Source organism: Microchirus variegatus (assembly GCF_963457635.1).
Source record: "Microchirus variegatus genome assembly, chromosome: 16".
NCBI classification, from domain to species: domain Eukaryota; kingdom Metazoa; phylum Chordata; class Actinopteri; order Pleuronectiformes; family Soleidae; genus Microchirus; species Microchirus variegatus.
The window spans coordinates 15,136,751-15,159,621 of NC_139817.1; the positions used below are offsets into that span (position 1 = coordinate 15,136,751).

Below are 22,871 nucleotides of genomic sequence, written 5' to 3' on the forward strand. Positions count from 1 at the left end.
TGGTATGCACATTGAAGAGTGGAGGAAAGGGGGGGGGGGGGGATCAGAAGCTCCACCTCACTGTTCCCAGGTACATTTCTTTTGAAATCCAAAGCCAGCAAAGCAAAGCAGACAGTGGTGTGGAGAAGGACATGCAGACATGCAGCAGTTGTGTAGGAAAAACAGTGGATACAGCAAAGTCAAGCAGCCAGATGTTGCTCCCAACTGAATGTAAGCTACAACATAAAGGCCTAAATCACAATGGGACGTTTGGTGGCTGAGCTTTTTCTGTTCCTGCTGATTTCCACAGAACACGTTAATGCAGGTAAGGAGGGTAAATCTAAATCTATTTATATGTATGTAAAAGTTAAAACAGACAACTACATGCTGCAAACTTTGGATGTGTGACAAATGGTTGCAGTACTGTAACACACTGCAAACGTAATATTAAATATCATAAGCTGTCCCCTTCAAATGATGTTATACAGGAAATAAGATAATCATTGTTGTTTGTGCAATTTATTTTAATTTAGTTCAGTTTACGTATTAAACTATGGCACTAAATATTGAACAATAGGAGGCTTTGAGTTATATATATTATACAGAAGAACCGTAACTCCATTTTCTAACTGTCGTCATCATCATAAAAATATCTATATTTTTAATTCTTGTGATGGTTTATGTCTGAACAGCATTCATTAAATACTTAACTTAGTTTTTTAATAAAGGTGCCAGAGTTACTCTCTCATACTCAGCATCCACCTACCATTGAATATCAACACATTTGACAAACGCTGCCACATGTTCAGGTCAAGAGTTCTGAATGGTCTGTAAGAAACACCTCACATAGCTGCTTCACATGTCTCTTTATAATCCTTACACCTGCTCATGGGAGCAGCACATAAAAGGCAGTGAGTGCAGGGGGATTAATAATAATCCAGTGTTCACTGGTAATATAGAGACAGATTAGACGTACATGTGCAGACATAAACAAGACAACAGGCTTACATAGGGTTTATGCAGCTTGGCATGCTGGGTCAACCTGATGACTGGGTGATTCTCTTTTAGGTCCAAATTATATCTTTGACCTTGATGATAAAGCTTTTAAGAGTTACTTGGAGTTTTTACAGAGTTTGGAAGAGTATAATGACTGTTTTGACAAATCAAAAAGAACAGTAAAAAAAAAAAAAATGCAAATATTAGATGTATATATGAACAGTTAGGAACCATATTTAATAACACAGCACAACATAAAATGTAAGTGTCAACCATTTTGTTTGTTATAAATTAGTTAAAGGTAAATACAGGTTTTTATATTCTTTGCATTTGACTCATCCTTCTGTAAACACACGCACGCACACACACAAACACACAATCTATGGACCTCTAGTTTTCACGGTGTTACGGTTTCCATTAATGGACAGCCATTTTGACAAAGTGCTCCAATACTGTTTTGTAGGTCACATCGATCAGAACAAAGACCGTTTTACTTTGTTATTCACAGTCGTTAGAGCAGGGTAAATGGCTTCACCACTAAATGCCAGGGTAAGTACACTGTAATTAATTATATAGACAAAAATTATGACTAATAGTATACATATGTCTAAATAATAAATGAATGATTGAATTTAAGTTAAATATGGGAGAAACATTATTGTTACCCTAAGTATTTGATTATCCTCTAACTGTTTAGTAGCAAATTTGCAAATAATAGCGTGCAACACCATGGTTAGCAAGACACTGTGTGCATGCTAGTAGCATTTAGCCTAAATATGTTGAGGTAATTTAGCCTCCAAGTTTGAGGAAACAATAGCTGTATGATATTTAATTTGACAATAAAGGTAAACTCTACATCTTTTAATTTATATTTGAATATATTTGTATTTATATTACACAGTCAATTTATATGTGTGCTTTCTCTAGCTTCCATGTTTGTACAACAAAGAAATTGACATCTGGGTCAAACTGTTAAGTCTAATTAGCATTAAGCCAGTTCAGAATGACCTCGTCTAGAATACATTTACTGCCATTAATTGAATTCAGTCAGCAGGTGTAAAGTGCACAGTCATTACCATATTGACAAAATAGTCAGAACAGATTAATGCATTTGCTCTGGCAACAACACAATATTTCCACCTCAGAATTACATAAACTACAGCCTTTATTTTCCTTTAAAGGTGCCACTTAAACCAATTAATTCCAGCACGTTAATATCTCATATCAAAATTGAAGTAACACAAACATATAAAGTAAAACGTCTTTCCACTTCTAACCCTAACCCTAACCCACTTGTGTTTGACCTGGTCACACTTTGGCCTCAACTTATCATCTTTGTCTCTTTTGTTATTGTTGTAGCGTCTTTCTATGGTGATGGCTACATCCACCTGCGGACAGTGGAATCATCATTTCAGAACTTGCTCCACGTCCGATTTAGAACCTCCAGTCAGGCCGGGTTGCTGTTCCTGGCAGCAGGACATAGAGACTTCTTGTTGCTGGAGCTGATCTCTGGGCATCTGCAGGTTGGCTATGGGACATGCTGGAGCAGTATTTAACCTATCTATTCAAATCTATTTGTGGATGGAAGCAAGAGAAATGTGCTAAATTATTATTTTAAAGGCCACAAATATGAGGGGATATATATCATTTCATGTTTTGTAAAGGCAAACACTGCTTGGATTTTTAGAAATAACCTGTTCAGTCAAGTGTTAACTTTATAGAGACTCACTAATAAAAGATGCCTGGCACTTTCCTAATGTGAGGAAATATTTGTCCCTTGGGACATTTTAGCTCATATATGTTGGCATTTACTATCCTGAGGAGAGAAGACTCAACACCCTGGTGTCAGATTGCTCACGCAGAGAAAAAGAAAAACCCTATGGCATTGACTTCATTTCAGAACAAGTTCCATCATGACCAAGTTAAGTGAAGACCGCAACAGTTTAATGAAATCTCGAGTAACAAAGTAAATCAGCTACGGAAAGAATTTGGTTATATTTTCTTTGTAGAATGATTCTTAAATATGCATCAATACACAATTCATACACAATCACTCAATTTAGCTTAGAAGATCTAATCAACATGTAATGTCAACTTGTCTTTGGGCTTAAAAACGGAAAAATCTGAGACTTTCATTTCATGAGTCTTGGTTATTACATTTGTATCACCACTCTTTCCTGTTTTATCACTTAGGTACGTTTGGACCTCGGCTCAGGTGAGCATTTACTATGCTCACAAAAGGGCATTAACCTTAGTGACCTGGGATGGCACTCTATGGAGCTGATCCATGACCAACAAAATGTCACCATGACTGTCGACCAAAACTCTGTCACCACTCTCCATATGCCAGGACCAGATCTGGAACTCCGTGTGGAGGTTGGACTTTTTGTCGGTGGAGAGGTTGGTCTGAACTACACCTATCTACTCAACACCTCCACTGGCTTTAGAGGCTGTGTGGATGAAGTGGTGTTCAATGAACACAACCTACTATCCAGCTTGAGAAGGTATTCGGGGTACAAGAGTGTCCATGAGGTGTCTTTAGGGTGTGATATGCAGTTTTCTGCCACAGAAGAAGAGCCAATTAGTTTTTTCAGCTCCAAAGCCTTCATGTCACTCCCACCATGGGAGGTACCACAGGAAGGAGTGTTTGAATGTGAACTTCACCCATCTGCAAGACAAAATAATGGTATGGTCCTGTACAGCTCTGGCAACCAGGGAGAGTTTGTTGCCATAGAGATTATAGAAGGTCACCTGGTGGCAACACTTGGACATGGAGAGGGAAGTAAAGTTGAGCTCCGTTCCCTAACGAATGTCTTCAGCAATCACACCTGGTACTCTATCAAGCTTCACCTGCTACCCCACATCATCCAGATGAAGGTAGACAAGGAGTTAATCAAGACCAATCTAAGTCTGGAGCTACAAATCATCCAAATCCAAGGGCCTCTTTTTCTAGGAAGACCCAACGAAGAAGTATGTGGAGAGGCAGCACGAGTTGGTTTGCTTTCTGCCTCGTCAGAAGGAGGAGGCTCCTTTAAAGGCTGCCTTCGAAAAATTAGGGTGAACAATCAAAGAACAGGCCTCCCTCATGCTGTTGTCACCAAGGACATCACTGTGGGCTGTCGGGTGGGACAAGCCATCGTGGTGGTGACCACCAACAGCTCAACAGTTAGTCCAGAGTTTCATATTGCAACCCCAAACACAACTACCAATAACAAGAGGAACCCTAACTTTTTGTTTCTGAGAAAGCTAGAGGTAGAAGAGGGAGGCCGGGCGCCACTGGAGCCCAAACACATCAAGGTAAGACTTGTTAGCTCCACCAAGCATTACAGCTTGTTTCACTTCAGTTCTCTACTGTTATTTTAGTTTTTATTGTCATAAGTTCTGAGGGATAACAAAATAACCCTTCTGGACCATCTGACTGTTTGGCGCTCTCTGTTCCTGCATGTTTTAGAGGTTTCCTTGCTCACACACCTGATTCAAATAAATGGGTCATTACCAGGCTTTTTGCAGAGCTCGATGAGTTGACTATTTGAATCAGGTGGGCTGAAGCTGGACCAGGATTGAGAAACACTCAACCCTGTGTGTCTAGACACACAACAGTCGATTGGCTGTCACTTCCAGGTGAAAACAGGAATGGAATGGGAAAAACACAAAATGCATCACTTTCAAATCTTTCAAGCATTATGTGGTATTTAAGTTTTTTGACAGCTTTGTTATTTATAAATGTAAAAAATACTCTGTTCCTATTTGCATTTCTCTTCAGGTTAATCTGGATTTCCGTAAATTAGGCATCCATCCTTCCCAGTTTAAGTTCCTCATTGAGGAACCGCCTGTTCATGGCCAGCTCCGGCTGGACCTCAGTCCAGACCCTGATGGAATCCTGGATGAGGCGCAAGAGAGAACAATCACATTAGGAACAGAAGAGAAGAACAGGACTTTCAGTATGCTTGACCTATGGCAGGGCCGGGTTATGTATGTACACAGTGGATCAGAGGACCAGATTGACTTCTTCATGTTTTCAGTATTCTCTACTAAGAAGCACACTCCTGCGCTTCAGAGGGGCAAACGTCTGCACCGGTTTGATATAATCATCAGCCCTGTAAATGATGCACCTGTGCTCAGCCTCCCAGAGGGCAATCTTTTTACTCTGTTGGAGAAGTCCAAGCGACAGGTCAGCACAGCAGAAGAGGATGATGTGAATAATTTGTATTAGTGAAGCATGAGGAAATACAACTATGTACATTTTTAATTTCCACAGCTGACAGCAGATATGTTGAGAGTGATGGATCCTGACAGCAGTCATGCAGAGCTGGTGTTCAGCTCCCTTGGAGACCTCCACGCTGAGGCCGGACACCTTGAGCATGAGGATTACCCAAATAGGTTGGTGCTGTGGCTTGTGAGGCTTTGCAATGCCTCACAAATCTTCTTACAACCAATCATGCAAGTCTACTGGATGAGTGACAATAACAGGGGCAGAAAACACACTTTGCTCAAAGAGGTTTTGACATAACAGTGACTTATTAAAGCTGTTTAAATGTAATATTCATCTACACTCAATTTCTGAAATGAAAGCTGGTGGGCCATACGAGAGTTGACAGCTTTTTGAAAATGATCTGGAACATAATTTGCCTTTGATATCATATACATTAGTGAGACCCTCACACACAAGACTTGCAAACAGTAAGTTAACATGGTTACATTTTTCCTTTAGAGCCATTAACCTGTTCTCCCTACATGACCTGGAGGATGGTAAGATCAGCTTTGTCCACAGTGGTGTCTCCACAGCTCGATTGCCACTCCGGGTCAGTGACGGGCAGAAGGTAAGTGTACTACTTCCAAAAAATGGTAAATGCTTGGTATCCCAGAAAGATATCCATTGCCCATTTATAGTAGTCGATATCAGCATTTCCCTCCATTATTTCCTCATATGATCTCTTTACTTTTTCCCTCTGATTTCTTCAGTCAAGCAACACAGTCATTTTGCGGATCATGGCAGTGCCACTTCAACACAAACTGGTGAACAACACGGGATTGGAGGTGAACCAAGGCGAGGCGTCTATCATTACTACCATCCATCTTGCAGTAGAAGTAAATGTGTCTGGGCAAGCAGTGGAAATTCGATATGACATGACAGAGTCCCCGCAATACGGCGAGCTCCAGCGGTTACACTCAAGTGGCGAGTGGAAGGTGACAACTTCGTTTTCTCAGAAACTTCTCGAAAAAGAAAGGATCAGATACCTGAGCACTTACCATGGCCTTCAGACCCAGAGCAACATCACTGATCAGTTCAAATGCAGAATCAGCATTAATTCCAACGCTACCGAGGAGGTCGTTTTCCCCATTCTGGTTCGCTGGATCTACTTCAAGGTCACACGAAGCAAGATGGAGGTCAATGGTGTTCAGTTGGCCATTGTGACTCCTGAGAACCTCCATGTTGTTTCAAAGGGTGTCAGGCTCAATGAGAGCAACCTCCACTTCGTACTTCTCACTGTACCAAAGAAAGGTCGACTACTCCTCGAAAATAAAGTTCTTCTCAAGAATTCAACCTTTAGCCAGAAAAATATCACAGACGGTATGGTGAAGTATGCGCTGTACAACAGGCTAATCGATGACACAAGAGACACATTACGCTTTCGGGTCATTTCAACACACGCCAGCTCGACGAGTTACGACTTCAGAATCAACATCAAAAATGAGTCGACGGCCATTGCCGTTGTAAACGAAGGCCTTACGATACCAGAAGGAGGGAGTAAAGTCATAACCAAAGACATCCTCTTCACGAACACTGCAAGTAACCGGGAAGTCAAGTACACCATCACAAAGAGCCCCATGCATGGACAGATAACGAAGATCAACCTCTCCAACTCATCCTCCATTAACGACAATGTCGTACTCTTCACAAACCGGGATATTACAGAGGAGAGGATCATGTACGTTCACGACGACAGCGAAACAAAGCAGGATTCTTTTACCTTTCAAATCATGGTACACAAACCACATAAACACGCCAGCAAGAAGGAGGAGAGAATCACAGCAGAACACACCTTTAACATCTCAGTGCAGCTCGTCAATGATCAGAGACCTGCCAGGGTTGTTGATAAAGTTTTCCACGTGGCCCGCGATAGCCAGAGACTCGTGACGCTGAAGGACATTTGCTACAGGGACGACGATTCCGAATTTGAGGACAGCTGGTTGGTGTACACGCGACGGGGGATTCCCATGGGAGACCTGGTGCTGGCCAGTAATCCCAATCACAAACTGTATGAGTTTACACAGCGGGACCTTGAGCAGGTTAGCATGATTTAAGCATGATGTGAATGGACTTTGTTATACTCGTGGTAGGAGACTTAGTGTCACTATTCAAAGTGCAGATTTCCAGTTTTATTTCATGATTTCAGTAGGTGGATTTACATTAGCCTGTTTTTGTGTGCATTTTTTGATTTGTGCGTGAAAAAATCCTCAATGGAAAAAGAAAATTCCAAAAGCACATAGACAGATTAAGTGAAAGGATGGCTTGATGAGTTTTGATCTTTGCATACAAACTCATGTATGAAATTTACATAAAACATTTAACAGAAACCTAGTTATTGACCCTGTCTCAACAATTCAGAAATAGGTTTTCAAACTTGCTGACTTTACATGTGGATACAAGTAAAGCCTCTTGGGTTTAGTTGTGTGCTAAACCACCATATACCTCTTGATTCATCATCTCATCTCCTCTCTTCTGCAGAAAAATGTGTTATTTGTCCACAGAGGAGTGAGCTTCGGGCGTTTTGTGCTTTTTGTGTCGGATGGGAAACATTATGTGTCCACTCTGCTGGAGGTAATTATAATGTCTTCACTTCACAAGTAATATGGGTTCATTCATTTATTAAAATTAACATCTGTATCTGTAACAAAGGTGATGGCCCAGGATCCTTACCTGCAAGTGGAGAACAACACCGGCCTCTTGTTACAGCAAGGTGGCGTCACAACCTTGACCTCTGCTAACCTCAGCGTCTTCAGCAACCTAGACATCCGAGACCCGGAGGAAGTGGCGTTCGAGGTCTTCCGTCCGCCTAAACACGGTTTCCTCTGCTTCAATGACGGCGACTGTGACGTTGTAAACGTAGCAGATGCAATTAAAAGCTTCACCCAGCGGGACCTGGTGGAAGGCCGTTTGGCATATCGCCATGATGGCAGCCAGGAGTTGTCAGATTGGTTCAATGTGACAGCACGAGCAGGGGAAAAGAGCACAGAGAGGCGAGTGGACAGAGGGAGGAGGGAGGTCCAGGTGGACGTCGGAGTGCCAGTAAAGATCTACCTGGAGAGTCATCAGAGGGAGCCAACGGTCATAAGTAACAGTCCAGTTGTGGTGGCAGAGGGACAGAATGTTTCCATCAGCAGGGAACATTTAGAGGCGAGTCAATTACCAATATTTTGTTGTCATCAACTATTCAATAGCTTCTTCTTCTTTGGAGTTCTACAGCAGTTGCCACAATTCCCATTTTTGTTTTTCAGGTTGTCCATGAGGATAGCCAACCATCTGAGATCATTTTCACTGTACAAAGTTCTCCTGGCTTTGGATTTCTTCAGAGATCGTCCTCCTTCAACAAGCACCAGATTGTCCAAAGAGAACAGCAGTTCTCTCAGGTGCAGCCAACGTAATGAGAGTTTAGCCTTGTCAAACCCCCCAAAAGTTGCTTTTACTTTAAAATTTTACTTCACTTTCATCTATTCAAGCAAAAACAACTAAGACAATGGAACACTTTTAGGGTCAAAGGATTTACACAATTGCAGCATTTGACATGTTTTTTGTCCCTGTTCCTTCCTGCAGGGCATTCGAGAGCAGCAGATGACCTTCACACAGAATGACGTGAACCAGGGATTGATTGTTTATTATCAACAGGCCACAGGAAGCACCAATGACTCTGTTCTGTTGGAGGCAACCAATGGAGTCACAAAGGTTGGACCTATTGTGCTGGAGATCGATATTATTCCCATCCTGCTCCCTCTACAGGTACAGCATGTCTTATGTTAGATGAACCTCTTAAAAGATGACAGCTGCATGGACATTGAGTGAATCTCTTACCTTTTGTTTGATTTTGAAGGTGTCTGATTTGATGCTTGATGAGGGCTCATCCCTGCCACTCACCAGTGATATCATCAAGGTCGCCAATCACCACTTCTCAGGCATGAACTTCCTGTATCAAGTCCTCGTTCCGCCACGACATGGACACCTGGAGCATAACCGGATACCGGGGATGCCCATCACCGCTTTTACACACACTGAGGTTTGACTGAGCAGTATTTAACTGTATATGTCTGTATAATGTATGGATCCATTCTTGGACATGAATCTTCTTCATCCATCTTTTGTTCCTAGGTGGAACGTGAGTACATCTCCTATATCCATGACGGCAGCGACACACAGGGAGACAACTTCACTATTGTTGCCAATCAGACAGAAATCAGCAAACACAGTTTGCCCTGCACGGTTCACATCAGCATCACACCGGTCAATGACGAGACTCCTGTTATTACAAACAACCGGGGTCTGAAGGTAGTAACTCAGACGCTGTCTTGAACAATGGTATATTAACTAAATTATCCATCTATTGTTGTCACTGTTCATTTTCCTCAGGTGTGGGTGGGTTCGGTGACTGAAATCACCTCAGAAGATCTCAGTGCAGAGGACTCTGACACTCCTTCTGAAGGGCTGGAGTTTGTGGTCACACCACCCAGCAACGGTCACCTGGCTCTGAAGAGCGCCCCCTCCAGGCACATCCTGAACTTCACCCAGAGTCACATACAAACTGGACAACTGGTGTTTGTGCACAGTGGTGAGCACACATAGTGCTTATTATCATCGTATAACTTGTTTTTTACCCCTGGCTGAAATAACTTCTACGTCTACCACTGGCTCTTTTCTTGTATAGGTGCGTTGACTGGAGGCTTTCACTTCCAGGTAAATGATGGTGTCAACTTTGCCCCTCGGCAGATCTTTAGCACCACTGCACGATCTCTCGTCCTCACTCTGCAGAGAAACCATCCCATGGAGGTCTACCCAGGTACAACTGCTCACACAGATACAATAAAACACCTCCCTTCACTTTGCTCATGATGCATGATGGAGAAGTTAAGAAATTTTCAATTTTCCAAACTGTTCAATCCGTGTCTGTCTTGCCTTCAAAGGCTCTGTGACACCGATCTCCGAGCAGGAGCTTCAGGTGGTGACCAATGGCGACAGCGATAACACAAGGAACCACACTGTGGTGTTTGCCGTGACCGCTCCTCCTAAACTCGGCCGCCTGCTCCGACGCATGCCCGACAACTCAACGCAAAACATTACCACATTCACGCAAAGCATGGTGGGAGGATTATAATGTTGAAGTATTGATATGCCACCAAATGAGACACTGCTCTATCTTTGTTTTTTATTCCTCACATCACTGCTTTTTAGGTGAATGATGGCGTTATCCTGTATGAACAGAACAAGCCAGAGACAGTGGGATGGTCGGCTGTAGATTCCTTCTCTTTCACCGTGTCCTCTCCTCCTGCTTTCCTCCCTCCACACACCTTCAGCATCTTAATCTCCTTCCTGGCTAACAAGCATCACGACAGCCATCAACACAACACCAGGCTACTGAACAATGCAGGTGCTGTTCAACCCTTTCTAAAATTCCTCCACTATCCCAGTGTTATTAAACAAAAATACATTTTATTCTTCTAAAAACCTGAAAACTGAGTAAATAACAGATTGTTTCTGTCGTCCAGGTGCTGTGGTGGCTGAGGGGGGCAGGGTTACGATTGACAGGTCCAAACTCGATGCTTCCAATCTCCTGGGGAAAGTCCCAGAGCCTCGACGGAAAGACACTCACATCCTGTACCGTGTCGTTTCTCTGCCAAAACACGGAGCTCTGTCCATACGTGGATATAATATTACCAGGTAGAGACTGGGCTCTTTTCTTTGTGTCCCCAATATACTAATCTATCTGTCTGTCTGATAAAAGTTTTAATCCTCCACCAGAGACACACCAGATTTCACACAGATCACCCTGAATAAGTTCGGTGTCACCTACGTCCACGACGACTCTGAGACGACGAGCGACAGCTTCACGTTCCAGGCTTGGGTGGCTCCCTTGGATCGCTCTTCCTCTTCCTCTTCCTCCTCCTTATCGTCCTTGTCTGCTTCTTCCTCTCATTCCTCCTCCTCCGCCCCTTACTCCTTCTCCCCTCTCTATTCAGCCTCGTCGTCCTCCTTTGCTTCATCAGACACAGTTTCTCAGCCCCAAATCAAAGATGGCCTGGCGGTGACGGAGACCTTCAACATTACCGTGACTCCAGTCAATGATCAGCCGCCACTTATCAGGAGCAGATCCCCGAGTATGAAGGTGGTGATTGGAGAGAGAGTCGTACTTGGACCGGACTATTTGGAGGTGCTTATGTGCAATTTTCCAGCCACAGTCCTTATCTTTGGATGATTTTTGTGGTTGATAGGGTGTGAATTTATTTGTAAGCTGTGTAAAGCCCAATTTATACTCCTGCGTAAAGTGCTCTGCGTAGCTACGCAGAGTCCTCTGCGTCGACGCAGAACCTGTCGAAGAGCCTCTGCGTCGTCTCCGGGTGCACGGAATATTTTTTAAGTGTCCGTCACTCCGTCAAGGGACTACGGAGACGGCAAGAGCTGCGATTGGTCCTCAGGACAGGCCGCGCTAAGCTGCTCTGTGCCGGCTCTCAGTGCGCTCCGGGCGTCCTGACAGAGGCGGAGCTGATCCCCGCCGATAACGCCGCTGCCGAACTATAAATACGTCATATCTATACACACACAGCACATGTTTAGACTCTAAATGGCCAATTTCTCGCCTCAAATTATCTTAAAACTGCGTTCCGTGACACAGAAAATGAGAAACGGCCACTTTTTCAACAACAACAGTCTTTCTCTCTCTTTCTTTCTCGGACGCCATTGCTCACTGTAGCCAGAAGCACAACAACCTTGCGCAGCGACCCCTACTGATCGGGCGGGAAATTGCAGCGAGTGTCCGTCACCACGACGCAGAAGTATAAATGCTCGAGGCGTCTCCGTGGTGACGCAGACGGATAACGCATACGCAGTCGGAGAAGTATAATGTGGCCTTAAGATTCATGCCAAGCAAAATTATCAGACCTGACTGTCAGTGAAGAGGCGGGCGTGGTCAAGCAGTGTTTATCCCATCAAACTGCCGAACAACTTTTAAAACTTAATTATAACAAAACCAAATAAACAAACAAAATAATATTTCTTGCACACATTAGTTAGAGACATTTGATTTAATAAACAATAACTAAACTCTGGAATAGTCTCCTATCCTATGTTAAGTTTTCTCTTTCCATTGATTTTCAATCTTGCATTTAATCCTAATGGATTCTGACTGCATGTCGACTTTTGATTTTGTATTTGTACTAGCTATGTACTTACGTATTTTATGTATCTTACGTATCTTATGTACCTGCACGTAACATGACTTGACAGTTTGAATATCAGTGATAACATTGAAATAATCTACTTATTATTTTAAGGTTGAGGATCATGACACGCCTCCGGAGGAGCTGCACTACCTTGTTATCAGTAAACCCAACAATGGTTACCTGACGCTGGGCGAAAGACCTGAGCCTGTGACGTCCTTCACCCAGTATGACGTCAACCATGGTCGGCTGCATTTTATACAGCAGGTGAACTTTGCAGAAGATTGACTCTGAGATTCTTGTCTATATTGTGTTATTAATCTGCACTGCTTTGTCTTTCTTCAAAGTGTTGTAATCTTTTGTTTCATGGATTTCCAACCCTCAGGGTGAGGCCTCCACAGGTGTTTTCTACTTCAATGTCACTGACGGCCATCACCGCCCCCTCTACAAACTCTTCAGTTTGGAGGTGATTAAGCCATCAGTCTCCATCGTGAACAACACCGGCCTGTCACTGGTTCAAGGCAGGACAGCCGTGGTCCTTGCGACCACCCAGCTGGCAGCCCAGACCAACGGTCGCAGCCAGGCCAACATTACCTACACCGTCACCACGCACCCTCGCCACGGGCGCATCGCTATAAACGATCAGGAGGTTGCAACCTTCTGCCACGAGGACCTGCAGTTTGGCCGCGTGGTCTACCACATGACCGAGCTCAGCGAGTCAGAGGACATGTTCCAAATCTCCGTGTCGGCCTCGTCGCATGGTGTGGATTACGGGAACGTAACGGCAGAGACGGTGGAGGTAACGGTGCGGCCGTTGATCTACCTGAGGGAGCCGGTGCGCGTACCCAGCGGAATCGCCGTGAAGCTGGGGAAAGCCATGATCGACGCGTCCGAGCTGGCGAGAATCAGCCGAGCTGACCCGGTCTTTGAGGTTCTAACTCCACCAAAACATGGAAAACTAGTCAAGGTGGAGCTGTTATTTTGGAATTTTAATCACATTTCACTTAATATCAAGTTAAGAATGAGTTATTCCATGTGTTTTCTTTTTATTTCGAAATTTGTTTTTCATCTTGTTATTGTGAACTATACCTCATTCCACTTTTATTTAGACATTTTGTGAAATATAGTCACCAAAATCATTATTGGGATAAATTAAAGGATTATTGTTTTAAGCTAATATCACACACCTCTATTTAACAGTTGATTTGCCCCACAAAAATTATATATTTTGTCACTTGACTGGTCCCATCCTGACCAGACTAGATGCTCAGTGGCCCCAATGTATCTATCACTTCATAACTCAGTACCTAACAATATCAGATCAATTAAACATGCCACATAATTGTGTTTCCTAACTCTAAAACTCAAATTTTTGTGTGTGTGTATGTATGCAGATGACGTATGACCCAAACCGAGCATCAGAAATCCTGAAGTCGTTCACGTTCAGAGATGTGGTGCAAGGACGAGTCGCCATTGAGGAGACGCTCAGCGACGGTGACAACCAGCTCAACAAATCGGCTCTCACGACGGCTCGAGGCCACACTCCTGCCAGACCTCTCAATGACTCGTTCGTCTTCCTAGTGAAGGCTGGCACCGTGCAGCCAGCGAAGGGTGAGCTTCATTTCACCATCTTTCCCCATCACCAGATGCGTCACGGTGCAAGCGGTTTGAGTAAAGAAGACGGCGCGAGTCACAAACACGCCACGACCCATTTGCCGACACATAACAAGACTACCTCCAGAGGAGGGAGAGTGAGTGGACGTGGGGGATCCACGACACAGGGCGGCACTGAGGCGGGTTTGCACCCGCACATTTTATCCCATAAAAACCACAACAGGACACAGCACAGGTCGAGGCCTCACAGCCGATGGGGGAACCATACGCGCGGTGGAAGCCACGGAGGGAGATTGGCGAGCCCTGCAGAGGGAGCTGGAGGTCACACTCAACAACCCCACTCTCCTCCAGACAAACATGGCCCGATGATGCATCCTGACATCCACCCGGTTCACTTCGAGGTCGTCCCTCGTCCTGCCGCTGACCCGCTCCTCATCATCCTGCCTTTGCTGGCCTGTTTGCTCCTCATCATTATTCTTGTGGTTTTGATTCTCGTGTTTCGCCACCGAAAGGAGAAACACGCCCGGCTGAGGCTCATCCAGGAGCTGGCTGCCGTACCTTTACCCCCTGAGGACAGTCCCTACCTGGGACGGCCGGAGCGGAGCATGGCGATGCCATCTGTGGTGGTGACCCCGCTTGGTCCTGCAAGCTGTCCCTCCTCACCGAAGATACATCTAAGTCCTAAGAGGAGGAGGCAGAGTCTGGCCCCTGGAATGACCTTCTGGGGACCGATTGATGCTGATGCAAGAGGAGGCCATGGGAATATTCGAGTTGGTGCCAGTAATGTGATTTGTAGTCATGTGCCACCAGCTGTTACTGCAGGCTTCAAGACCTCGGTGAGAGCCAGGTCCCCCACTCTTAAACACAACCAGTACTGGGTTTGATAAAGGGGCGATGCCAAGGAAAACTGTGCCTTAGAGGTGTATGTTTGGTGGATAATGGAACATGACAAGTCTCCCGGAGACATTTGTGGTCATCTGATCTGCACCCTGACAGAGAAGTCCTGCTACTATTTCAGTTACTGTAGTAGTATTTCATACAGAATAAATTACCCAGCTGTAAATCCTTTTAATAGTATTTTTCAGTTAGTGGGACATGAAGACAACCATCATTATTTCCTTTATGAAACATTGTACTGTACTGTACTCCTCAAAACACTGGTTATATATTGTTATTTATGTGGAACTGAACAAAGGTGCAAAAAATAGACTTAGGTTCTAGATGTTAAGTAGCTGGATTCATGTTTACCTTAATGTAATGTAGTCATGTAACTGTCATCTCGGGCCTAGAAGCTAACTTGTTGTGAGCCATAGTATTTTGTGACCTACTGTAAACTTTGAAGACCAAACTATTTGTTTCTTACTTTTTTACCCATAATGCTGCACTTTTCCATTTCCTGTCACAAAACTGCTTCTGATGGATTTTTAATTAAGTCATAGTAAGCTGTAATAACATACAGTAAAGTAAAAATCTCACTTTTGGATGGACTTTAACATCTTAGTCAGTCTTAACCCTTTTGTTTCCTGCTCCTGTTTGCCATGCACTTTGCAAAATGTATTTTTTAATAAAAAATATTTCTTAAATACCTGTGTAGAGGGTGTGTTTTCACAGCAGGGTCTATCACATGCCATATATTCTTTACTTTTACTTAAGGGAAAAAGCTTAAGTGCTGACGACACACAGCAAAGGGTGCAATAGCTGATGAACGTCCACTAGATGTCATGTTTGGCACTCAATAGTATGATACTGTACTTTCACACACACACTTGTGCTGAATCAGCATCCGCTCCTCCATTCAGAATCATTTTTTTAGTGGCTTTAAAGACCATTATGTGTCTCCAGTTTCCAGTGATGATGGGGTTTTTCAAAAGTGTCTGTCGCATGTATTGGGCGGCTGTTTTTAAACATCTTGTAAGTGATATATATGCAAGGGTCACGATTAGTGATGATGTTGTGATATATAGAGCTGTAATAACACAAGAAAATATTAAAAAATATAATTATGTGAGTTCCATGCCTCCAAAAGTTAAAATATACAAAACATACCACTTTATCACAGTATTATGTATGAATTTCAACTCATTAAGGAACTTTTCAACCCATATTTTTCTCTTAATCACCTCCCGTGTTGTTTACAAGCTATTACCGGGTGTGTGAGTGCATGGTCTCTCTCTGGCTCCTGTCTGACTCAAAAGGGCTTTTCTTGCCTAAGAATAGACAGATTGTCCCATAAACGTGGCAGCACAAGGGCGGCGGAGGAGGAGGAGGAGACAGGCCCCTACTTTAGGGACTCACTCATGCTTTTGTTTTATTTCTATTTGTGGACCTGCTCTTTGTTTACAGGGAAGTTCTGGCAGAATGCTCATTCTCAGACGCTTTAAATATCAAGACCAGTGCCGTTTTGTTTTTCCACGTCATTTTTCTCCATCACTTTCTCAAGATTGTATTGTCTCCCATCTTCTCTCCTCCTCATCTTCAGTTCGGCCATGGGTAACCATCCCGTTTATACTCGGTATCCTCCTGCTTTGATCTCCTCACTTCTCCTCTACGCTGCCGTTTCATTTTTGACGCCATGCGGCAACACATGTGAACATTTAGTGACTCTTTTATTTCTCTCTTCCTCCAGGGCCCATTTCCATTCCATTCCATCCCCCTGTCCTCCTCGCATCCTTCTCCTTCTCTGCCCAAACCCTTCCTGTCTACCCCTTTTTCCCGTCATTTCCCTCCCTCCCGCACACTTGCCACATTTCTCCTCCTTCTAACCCCTTTCTCCTCATTTCCCCATCGTCGCAGACACTGTAACTGACTCTTAATCAACAGGGTGTGTTTGAAGAAACCATTTTATAGCCATTGCAAAAAAACTCATGAGTCAGTTTTGTGTGTGAGTGTGTATGTGAGAGGCTTTTCCTGCGTCTGTGTTTTTGTAAAAGGGGTGACAAAAAGATGCCATGTAGCATTGGAAGTGGAAATTATTTAAAGCGGACCTAGACCGGAAGTTCCAATTAACGCTGTTTTTTAGTGTGTATCTGCGTCATTACCTCGTTTACGAAGCCCTGGAGTTTTGAAACAAACAGTTCAGTCATTGCTGAGAATGCTGTGTTTTATTGTAATCTCGGGCTCAGCGCGATCTCCCTTCTGGTTACGTAAAAAGCATTTCTACGGGCACTAGTCCGGGCACATCCGGTTGCGTACATTGAACCGCAGAAGAAGAATAACGTCTGTTGTGGAGGTGTTTCACAAGCGACAGTGTCTTCTGACTCTGGGTCTGACTCCGGGTCAAACTCATAAAAGGGACTGCGGTTGGGAGACGTGACGAAGCTATCTTTAAACATTGTTAAAACAATGTTTTGATAATGAGTAGCAGTGCATCCACCGTTCCAGAGGGGGGAGCTGTGCTTCTGAGAGCTGGTGTGCTAATTATGTCACTTCCGGGTATTGGCCAATCACAAGACAGTTGGGAAGGCTCTACGCTGGCTGGCCAATCACAACACAGTCTGTCTTCTGGGTGTGAGATTTCAGTCTGAATCACCACGGCTGAGGAGAGTGTCAGTAAGGAGAGATTTCTATCGGCTCATTCACAGCAACTAGGAGGTTTTTGACCATAAAAACAAGGTAACGTATGTAAGTAGACCTCCATAACTAACATATATGTGCAACAAGACCACTCTATGTGAGCGTTAAAGTTCACCAAACATTGCTTCTTTTAACATTATTTGCTATGAAACTATAGTATTTAGTAATGTTTTTTCCTGATTCGTGTACAAAGGTTGGACTGTGTTTAAACCTAAGGTAAACCCAGTTACTGTTGCCAGACTTTTCCCAATTTGACAACCAGCGTCACACCTAATAAAAGCTCAATGTGTGCTTTACCATTATAGCAACAATAAACATGTTGTTTTCTGTGTTTCTTTAGGTTTTTAATTCAGTTGTGGATTCAAAGAAAGTAGAACAAACAATCAAAGAAATGAAGACCAAAAAAAACCCCAGACTGATTTAGAGTAGTGGACCTTAAGCACATGGAAAAACACAGGTTATCCACGTCACGAGACAAACAGATACTAGAAAAATACTGCAACTGAGTCTTCAGTAACACTTGAAGTACCAGGGTTGCTCAGTCTTAATTGAAGTCAGGTGTGCGGCTGAGAGCAGCAGGTTAACGAGAAGCAGGTGTGCAGACCATTGAAGTCACGCCCAGACAAAAAAGAGGGAAAGGACAGAAGCTGCCAGTATCATTATCACACACCATATACAGTATACGTACGTAGTTTTCTGATTTGTTGGATGACGGCAGCCAGGGTAAGAGCATATTTTACAGCCGTCAGGGAGCAAAAAAAAGCACTCAGCTTTAATAGAAGTCTGTGGGGAAATGAGCTTGAATACTAGTTCCAGCTTTCTCTCAACAGTACATGATGTGTGTTTTGTAAATTATGTTCCACTTTAGACACCACTGAAGACTCGTGTGATTGACAGCTGCTATTGTCCAATAAGTGCCTGTTTGCAAACAAAAAAAAAAGTGATTGCAAAACCTAAAAATGGTGTGGAATTGTTAATTCCAATACTTCAAAATGGAATCTCAGGTTATTTGGGTGATGTTGCAGTTGATCATTTGGTGGAAGACAGAAAATATGAAATGAATTCTCATGAGTACTTCAGGTTCCAATGGCTTTAATGTGGGTAATGTTCATTTTAATATGTAATGGAGACACCTTATACGATTTAAATGCTGTTCATGTTAACATTTTTCCTGTTGTTTATATAGTATATACACGTATGTATGTCATATATATACGACATCCAACCATCATATATCCCAATGCTATATATAATAAAAAGTATATGCTGCATTTATTGGGGAGAAATAACTGAGGCAATAATACATCTATCTATCAAAATTTGTCTCATCAAGTGTTTCTTCTTCTAGTTGTTATCATGAAGATATAAAGACTTGAATTTTCCATTGCAAATGTTCTGTATATATAGAGGAGTAACTGAACTGAATGTTTTTTTGAGCTACAAATGTCTGACACACCAAGTCCTATGCATTATGAAAGATTACTGCACATATGTAATATTAATAGCAATGTCACACATCAGCAATAGTACAGATGTATCATGTATGTCTGAGCCTCAGTATCAGGTTTACTGTACACAGGGAAAGAAAAACGTAGACTTGTTTGTACAGCGTCTGTGCCCTTTATGGAGTAAAAAGTCCAGCAGGTACATGACAGATTTCCCCTCTGTTATTTATTGTGGGAAAGTGTTTTATGCAGGAAAAGGTCAAACATTTTTTATAAATTGCGCTCACAAAGAGTGGCTTCTGTGGCACACACACGCACGCGCGCACACACACACACTCTCGTACACATTTCCTGTGTGACTTTGAGGGTCTCTGGTATTTGAACAGATGTGTGCAGACTGAGCGTGTCTGGATCCCCCCCCGACCCCAACGTGCACTTCCTGCTCCGAAAGATAACACCCAGAGAGAACAATCGTTGTCTGTAACCCTCAGAACACACACACACACACACACACACACACACACACACACACACACACACACACACACACACACACACACACACACACACACACACACACACACACATACACTGTGCACAAACAGTCACAGTCGCATATAAGGTCAACAGGCAAGCCATAAACACACATGAAACACATGCTCACAAACACAAACTCCATTGCTCAGAGAGCTGTTAGTGTGTGTGTTATCCTCAAATAAGGGAGAAGCAATGTCAGTGTGACTCACACAAGACATTTACATCAAGATATTAGTGAGAAAACAGAATTATTTTGTTAGTCCAACTAAAACCGGACTTTTAAAATATACGTAAACATGTTAGCAGGACTGAAATAGGTACTGAAAGTCTTAATCTTAACTGGAGCTCAAAACAAATTGTTGAGGGTTATTTTGTCACTTAGAAATGGGACACCCCTTAAATGCAGATACGTCTTCAGACTGTGGGGGGCAGAATCACGCAAAAGCTGCATCCAGTCTGTCAACTCCAAAAAAGAAGAAGAACACATTTACGTCACGATTATTTATTTATTATTTTATTTCAGTCAAGTTATTAGGTTGTCAGTTAGTTATAAGATGATACTCATACAAATACCACAACCACGGACATATTCAGCTGACAGTTACCGCACACCACGACTTATTGAAAAGTAAACCATAGCAAACGACCGCTTGTCCGCACCGGCGGGCTATTGACAAAAGATCGTAAAATAAAAATAAATGTTACGCAACAATGACGTCAGTAATCCATAATATGGACCTAAAGAAAATAATTAATTTGTAGCATACTTGTATCGCTGCCTTCGGCGCCATCTTTGTTATGTGAAAACATGCAAAGCATTCTGGGTAGCCCTTGCTCCCAAGGGTGGTCTCGGAAAATCTCAATATTGAGGGCGATACAGCCCTTAAACTTGCCCCTCAACTTAATTTTTCTGAGAATCGGGACAGCACTTGCACTAGAGGGAGCGCGCATTTTTGAGATTGAGGGTTAAGATTGAGGGTTAAGCAAGGAATTGAAATTCACCCTTAGTCAGACTAACGTACCTGGTTAATGCTATTCATAGTCCATTTACTCCAACATGGATACAATTAGTCGGACTGGAGTCGAAGAGTTCTCTGCATGCAATTTGTTGTTGTTGCAGGAAATCATACTGCAGTGGCATCTTTCTTTCCTATGAATTTCATGTAGCCCACCACCTATCAAATTATAATAGAGTTATTTCTGTATATTTTTATTTGTTCGTCCCCTAATGGAGTGGAGGTGGACACACTTTCCCACTGATTCTTTTATACAGGAACAAAGACAGTGTTGACGAGTTACAACTGTAGCTCAGTTTGCAGTGAGTATGTGTGTGCACGTGTGTGTGTGCACAATTCCGTGCCTTGGGAACAGTGAGACATCAAGAAAATAAAAGCTGAGATGAATAGCTGAGGCCCAAATGAGAAAAAGAGGAAATACGAAAGTCATTGAGAAGAAATGTGAGACTGACAAAGGGGAAAAACTGAGGAGGGGTGAAAGTATAACAGAGAAAAAATGTCATAAATTAAGAAAAAACACAGCCAGAAGGAAACAAAGTAAGAATGCATTTCAAATGCAGAGAGACAAAGTGATGGAGCAAGATGTGTGAGAACAATGTGAGAAAAGCAGAAAGAGCATCAGAGTAAATCCATAGACTCACTAAAACAGTGAGTAACGGAAAAAAAAGAGTGGTCATGACCTGTAAACTGTACTCATGCCAATGAGGCAGAGTGGAAAATTAGAGCCACTACTACATAACTACTACAGCAGGAGGAATGGATTATCAACACACATCCATCCTTTTTTTCACTAATCTGAATCAGACATCGATAAATGATGTGAGATCTTTTTGAAATAGTAAAGTGGTTTCGCTGGTGAAAGGTTGGCAAAGCAGCAAAAGGGAATCTACGAAATCCATAAACCCGTGCGATATTCGCACACGTGAATCGGCTTAAATGTGAAATCGTTTAGCAGGAAACAATAGAGCGAGGCCACAAACGGCTGCCCGGGGGCCAACTGCAGCCAAACCTTATTTTACCTTGTAGTCGAGGGGATCGCGGTTGTGTGTTAACATTACAACAAGGTCTTAAAAAAAAGGTTGTAGGTGTTCTTACAAGCATGAAAAGTCAGTGAAAACTGTTGGAACTAGTTTTTCCAGCTGGAAACTGAAAACTTGCAAACCGCTCACTCTCCTGCACCAAAGTCCATAGAGAAAATCAGCGTTTTTAGGTCACCGGGGAAAAAGGAGCTGCTGGTTTACTGTTGCCTCATTTGGTACTTTTGGTGAGTTTGATGAATCTGAATAAAGGAAATCAAACACAGAATCCACAAAATAACACATTTGAACTCAGTGTGGATCAACAACTCCTGTGTGCTGTGATGTAAAATTGATGGTTTTCTCACAGGACTTTGGTGCAGGGAGTAAGCAGGATAGAAAACAAACAGCCCAAACTTAAGTTTCCAGTTGTAAATGGCTGTCTAACAGTTAAATTTGTAGATATTGTGTGTTTTACAAGGTGAGATATTTGTTAAGTAGCGGAAATCCTTGTGTCCCCACTGGCAGCCATGTTTTTAATGAGGACAAGCATCCGTATTTTAGGCTGTTTTTCCGCACGACAACCAAAAAAACATTTAACTATCCCAAAAAAAACTGCCACTACCCCCTGGTTTTAATTAAAGTAAAAACAAATAAAACAACCGAACATATTACACTCTTAGAAATAAGCAGAAAGCAGAACCATATAAGGTTCTTCTGCTTGTCCTCATAGGAGAACCATTTTTGGCACCAGGTAGAACCTTTTTATAAAGGTTCAACCTGGGACCCTTTTGGAGGGTTCCACCAAGAACCCTTTTAAAACCCTTTATTCAGGAAAGGGGTTTTAAAGGGTTCTCTGGATCAAAATAGTTCTTATTGGAACCATTAGTGTTACCAAGAACCCTTGAAAAACCCTTTCTTTTCAGAAGCAAATGGTTCCAGGTAGAACCTCAGCCCTTGTTGAAAGACCCTTTTGGAACCCTTATTTCTAAGGGTGCAGGATGTGAGTAAAGGATGTAGGGAAGGGTCATGGACACGTTTGAAAAGTCGAAAAGTGACACAGAAAAGCAAAGAAGCAGTCTGCACCTCCAGCCCCTCACATCTGAAGCCGTGAGTAAACATGCAAATATGCGTGTCTGCACTCTCACACTCACTTTTCTCTATATATAAGCAGAAACGGGGGCTTTTTACGGAAACATGTCACCACTTTTCCACTTCTCCCCAGGAGGCAGGATACCTATTTGAGTGAGACAGCCTTTTTCCCGACTGAG

At 42.9% G+C, this 22,871-nt stretch overlaps 1 protein-coding gene across 1 annotated transcript; it reads left to right on the top strand.

Moving 5' to 3' along the window:
* Window positions 1–240: 240 nt before the first annotated feature.
* Window positions 241–14,897, top strand: LOC310938329 (chondroitin sulfate proteoglycan 4-like; the record flags this gene model as incomplete). The annotated part of the gene is made up of 22 exons (XM_083902822.1): window positions 241–304; window positions 2,335–2,498; window positions 3,169–4,272; window positions 4,739–5,146; window positions 5,234–5,355; window positions 5,687–5,795; window positions 5,938–7,266; window positions 7,706–7,798; window positions 7,877–8,374; window positions 8,476–8,607; window positions 8,792–8,974; window positions 9,066–9,248; window positions 9,341–9,517; window positions 9,599–9,797; window positions 9,894–10,025; window positions 10,150–10,325; window positions 10,418–10,613; window positions 10,732–10,903; window positions 10,985–11,393; window positions 12,514–12,666; window positions 12,785–13,366; window positions 13,794–14,897. 22 exons carry the CDS (start codon window positions 241–243, stop codon window positions 14,895–14,897), a joined length of 7,689 nt encoding a protein of 2,562 aa, XP_083758948.1.
* Window positions 14,898–22,871: the final 7,974 nt, after the last annotated feature.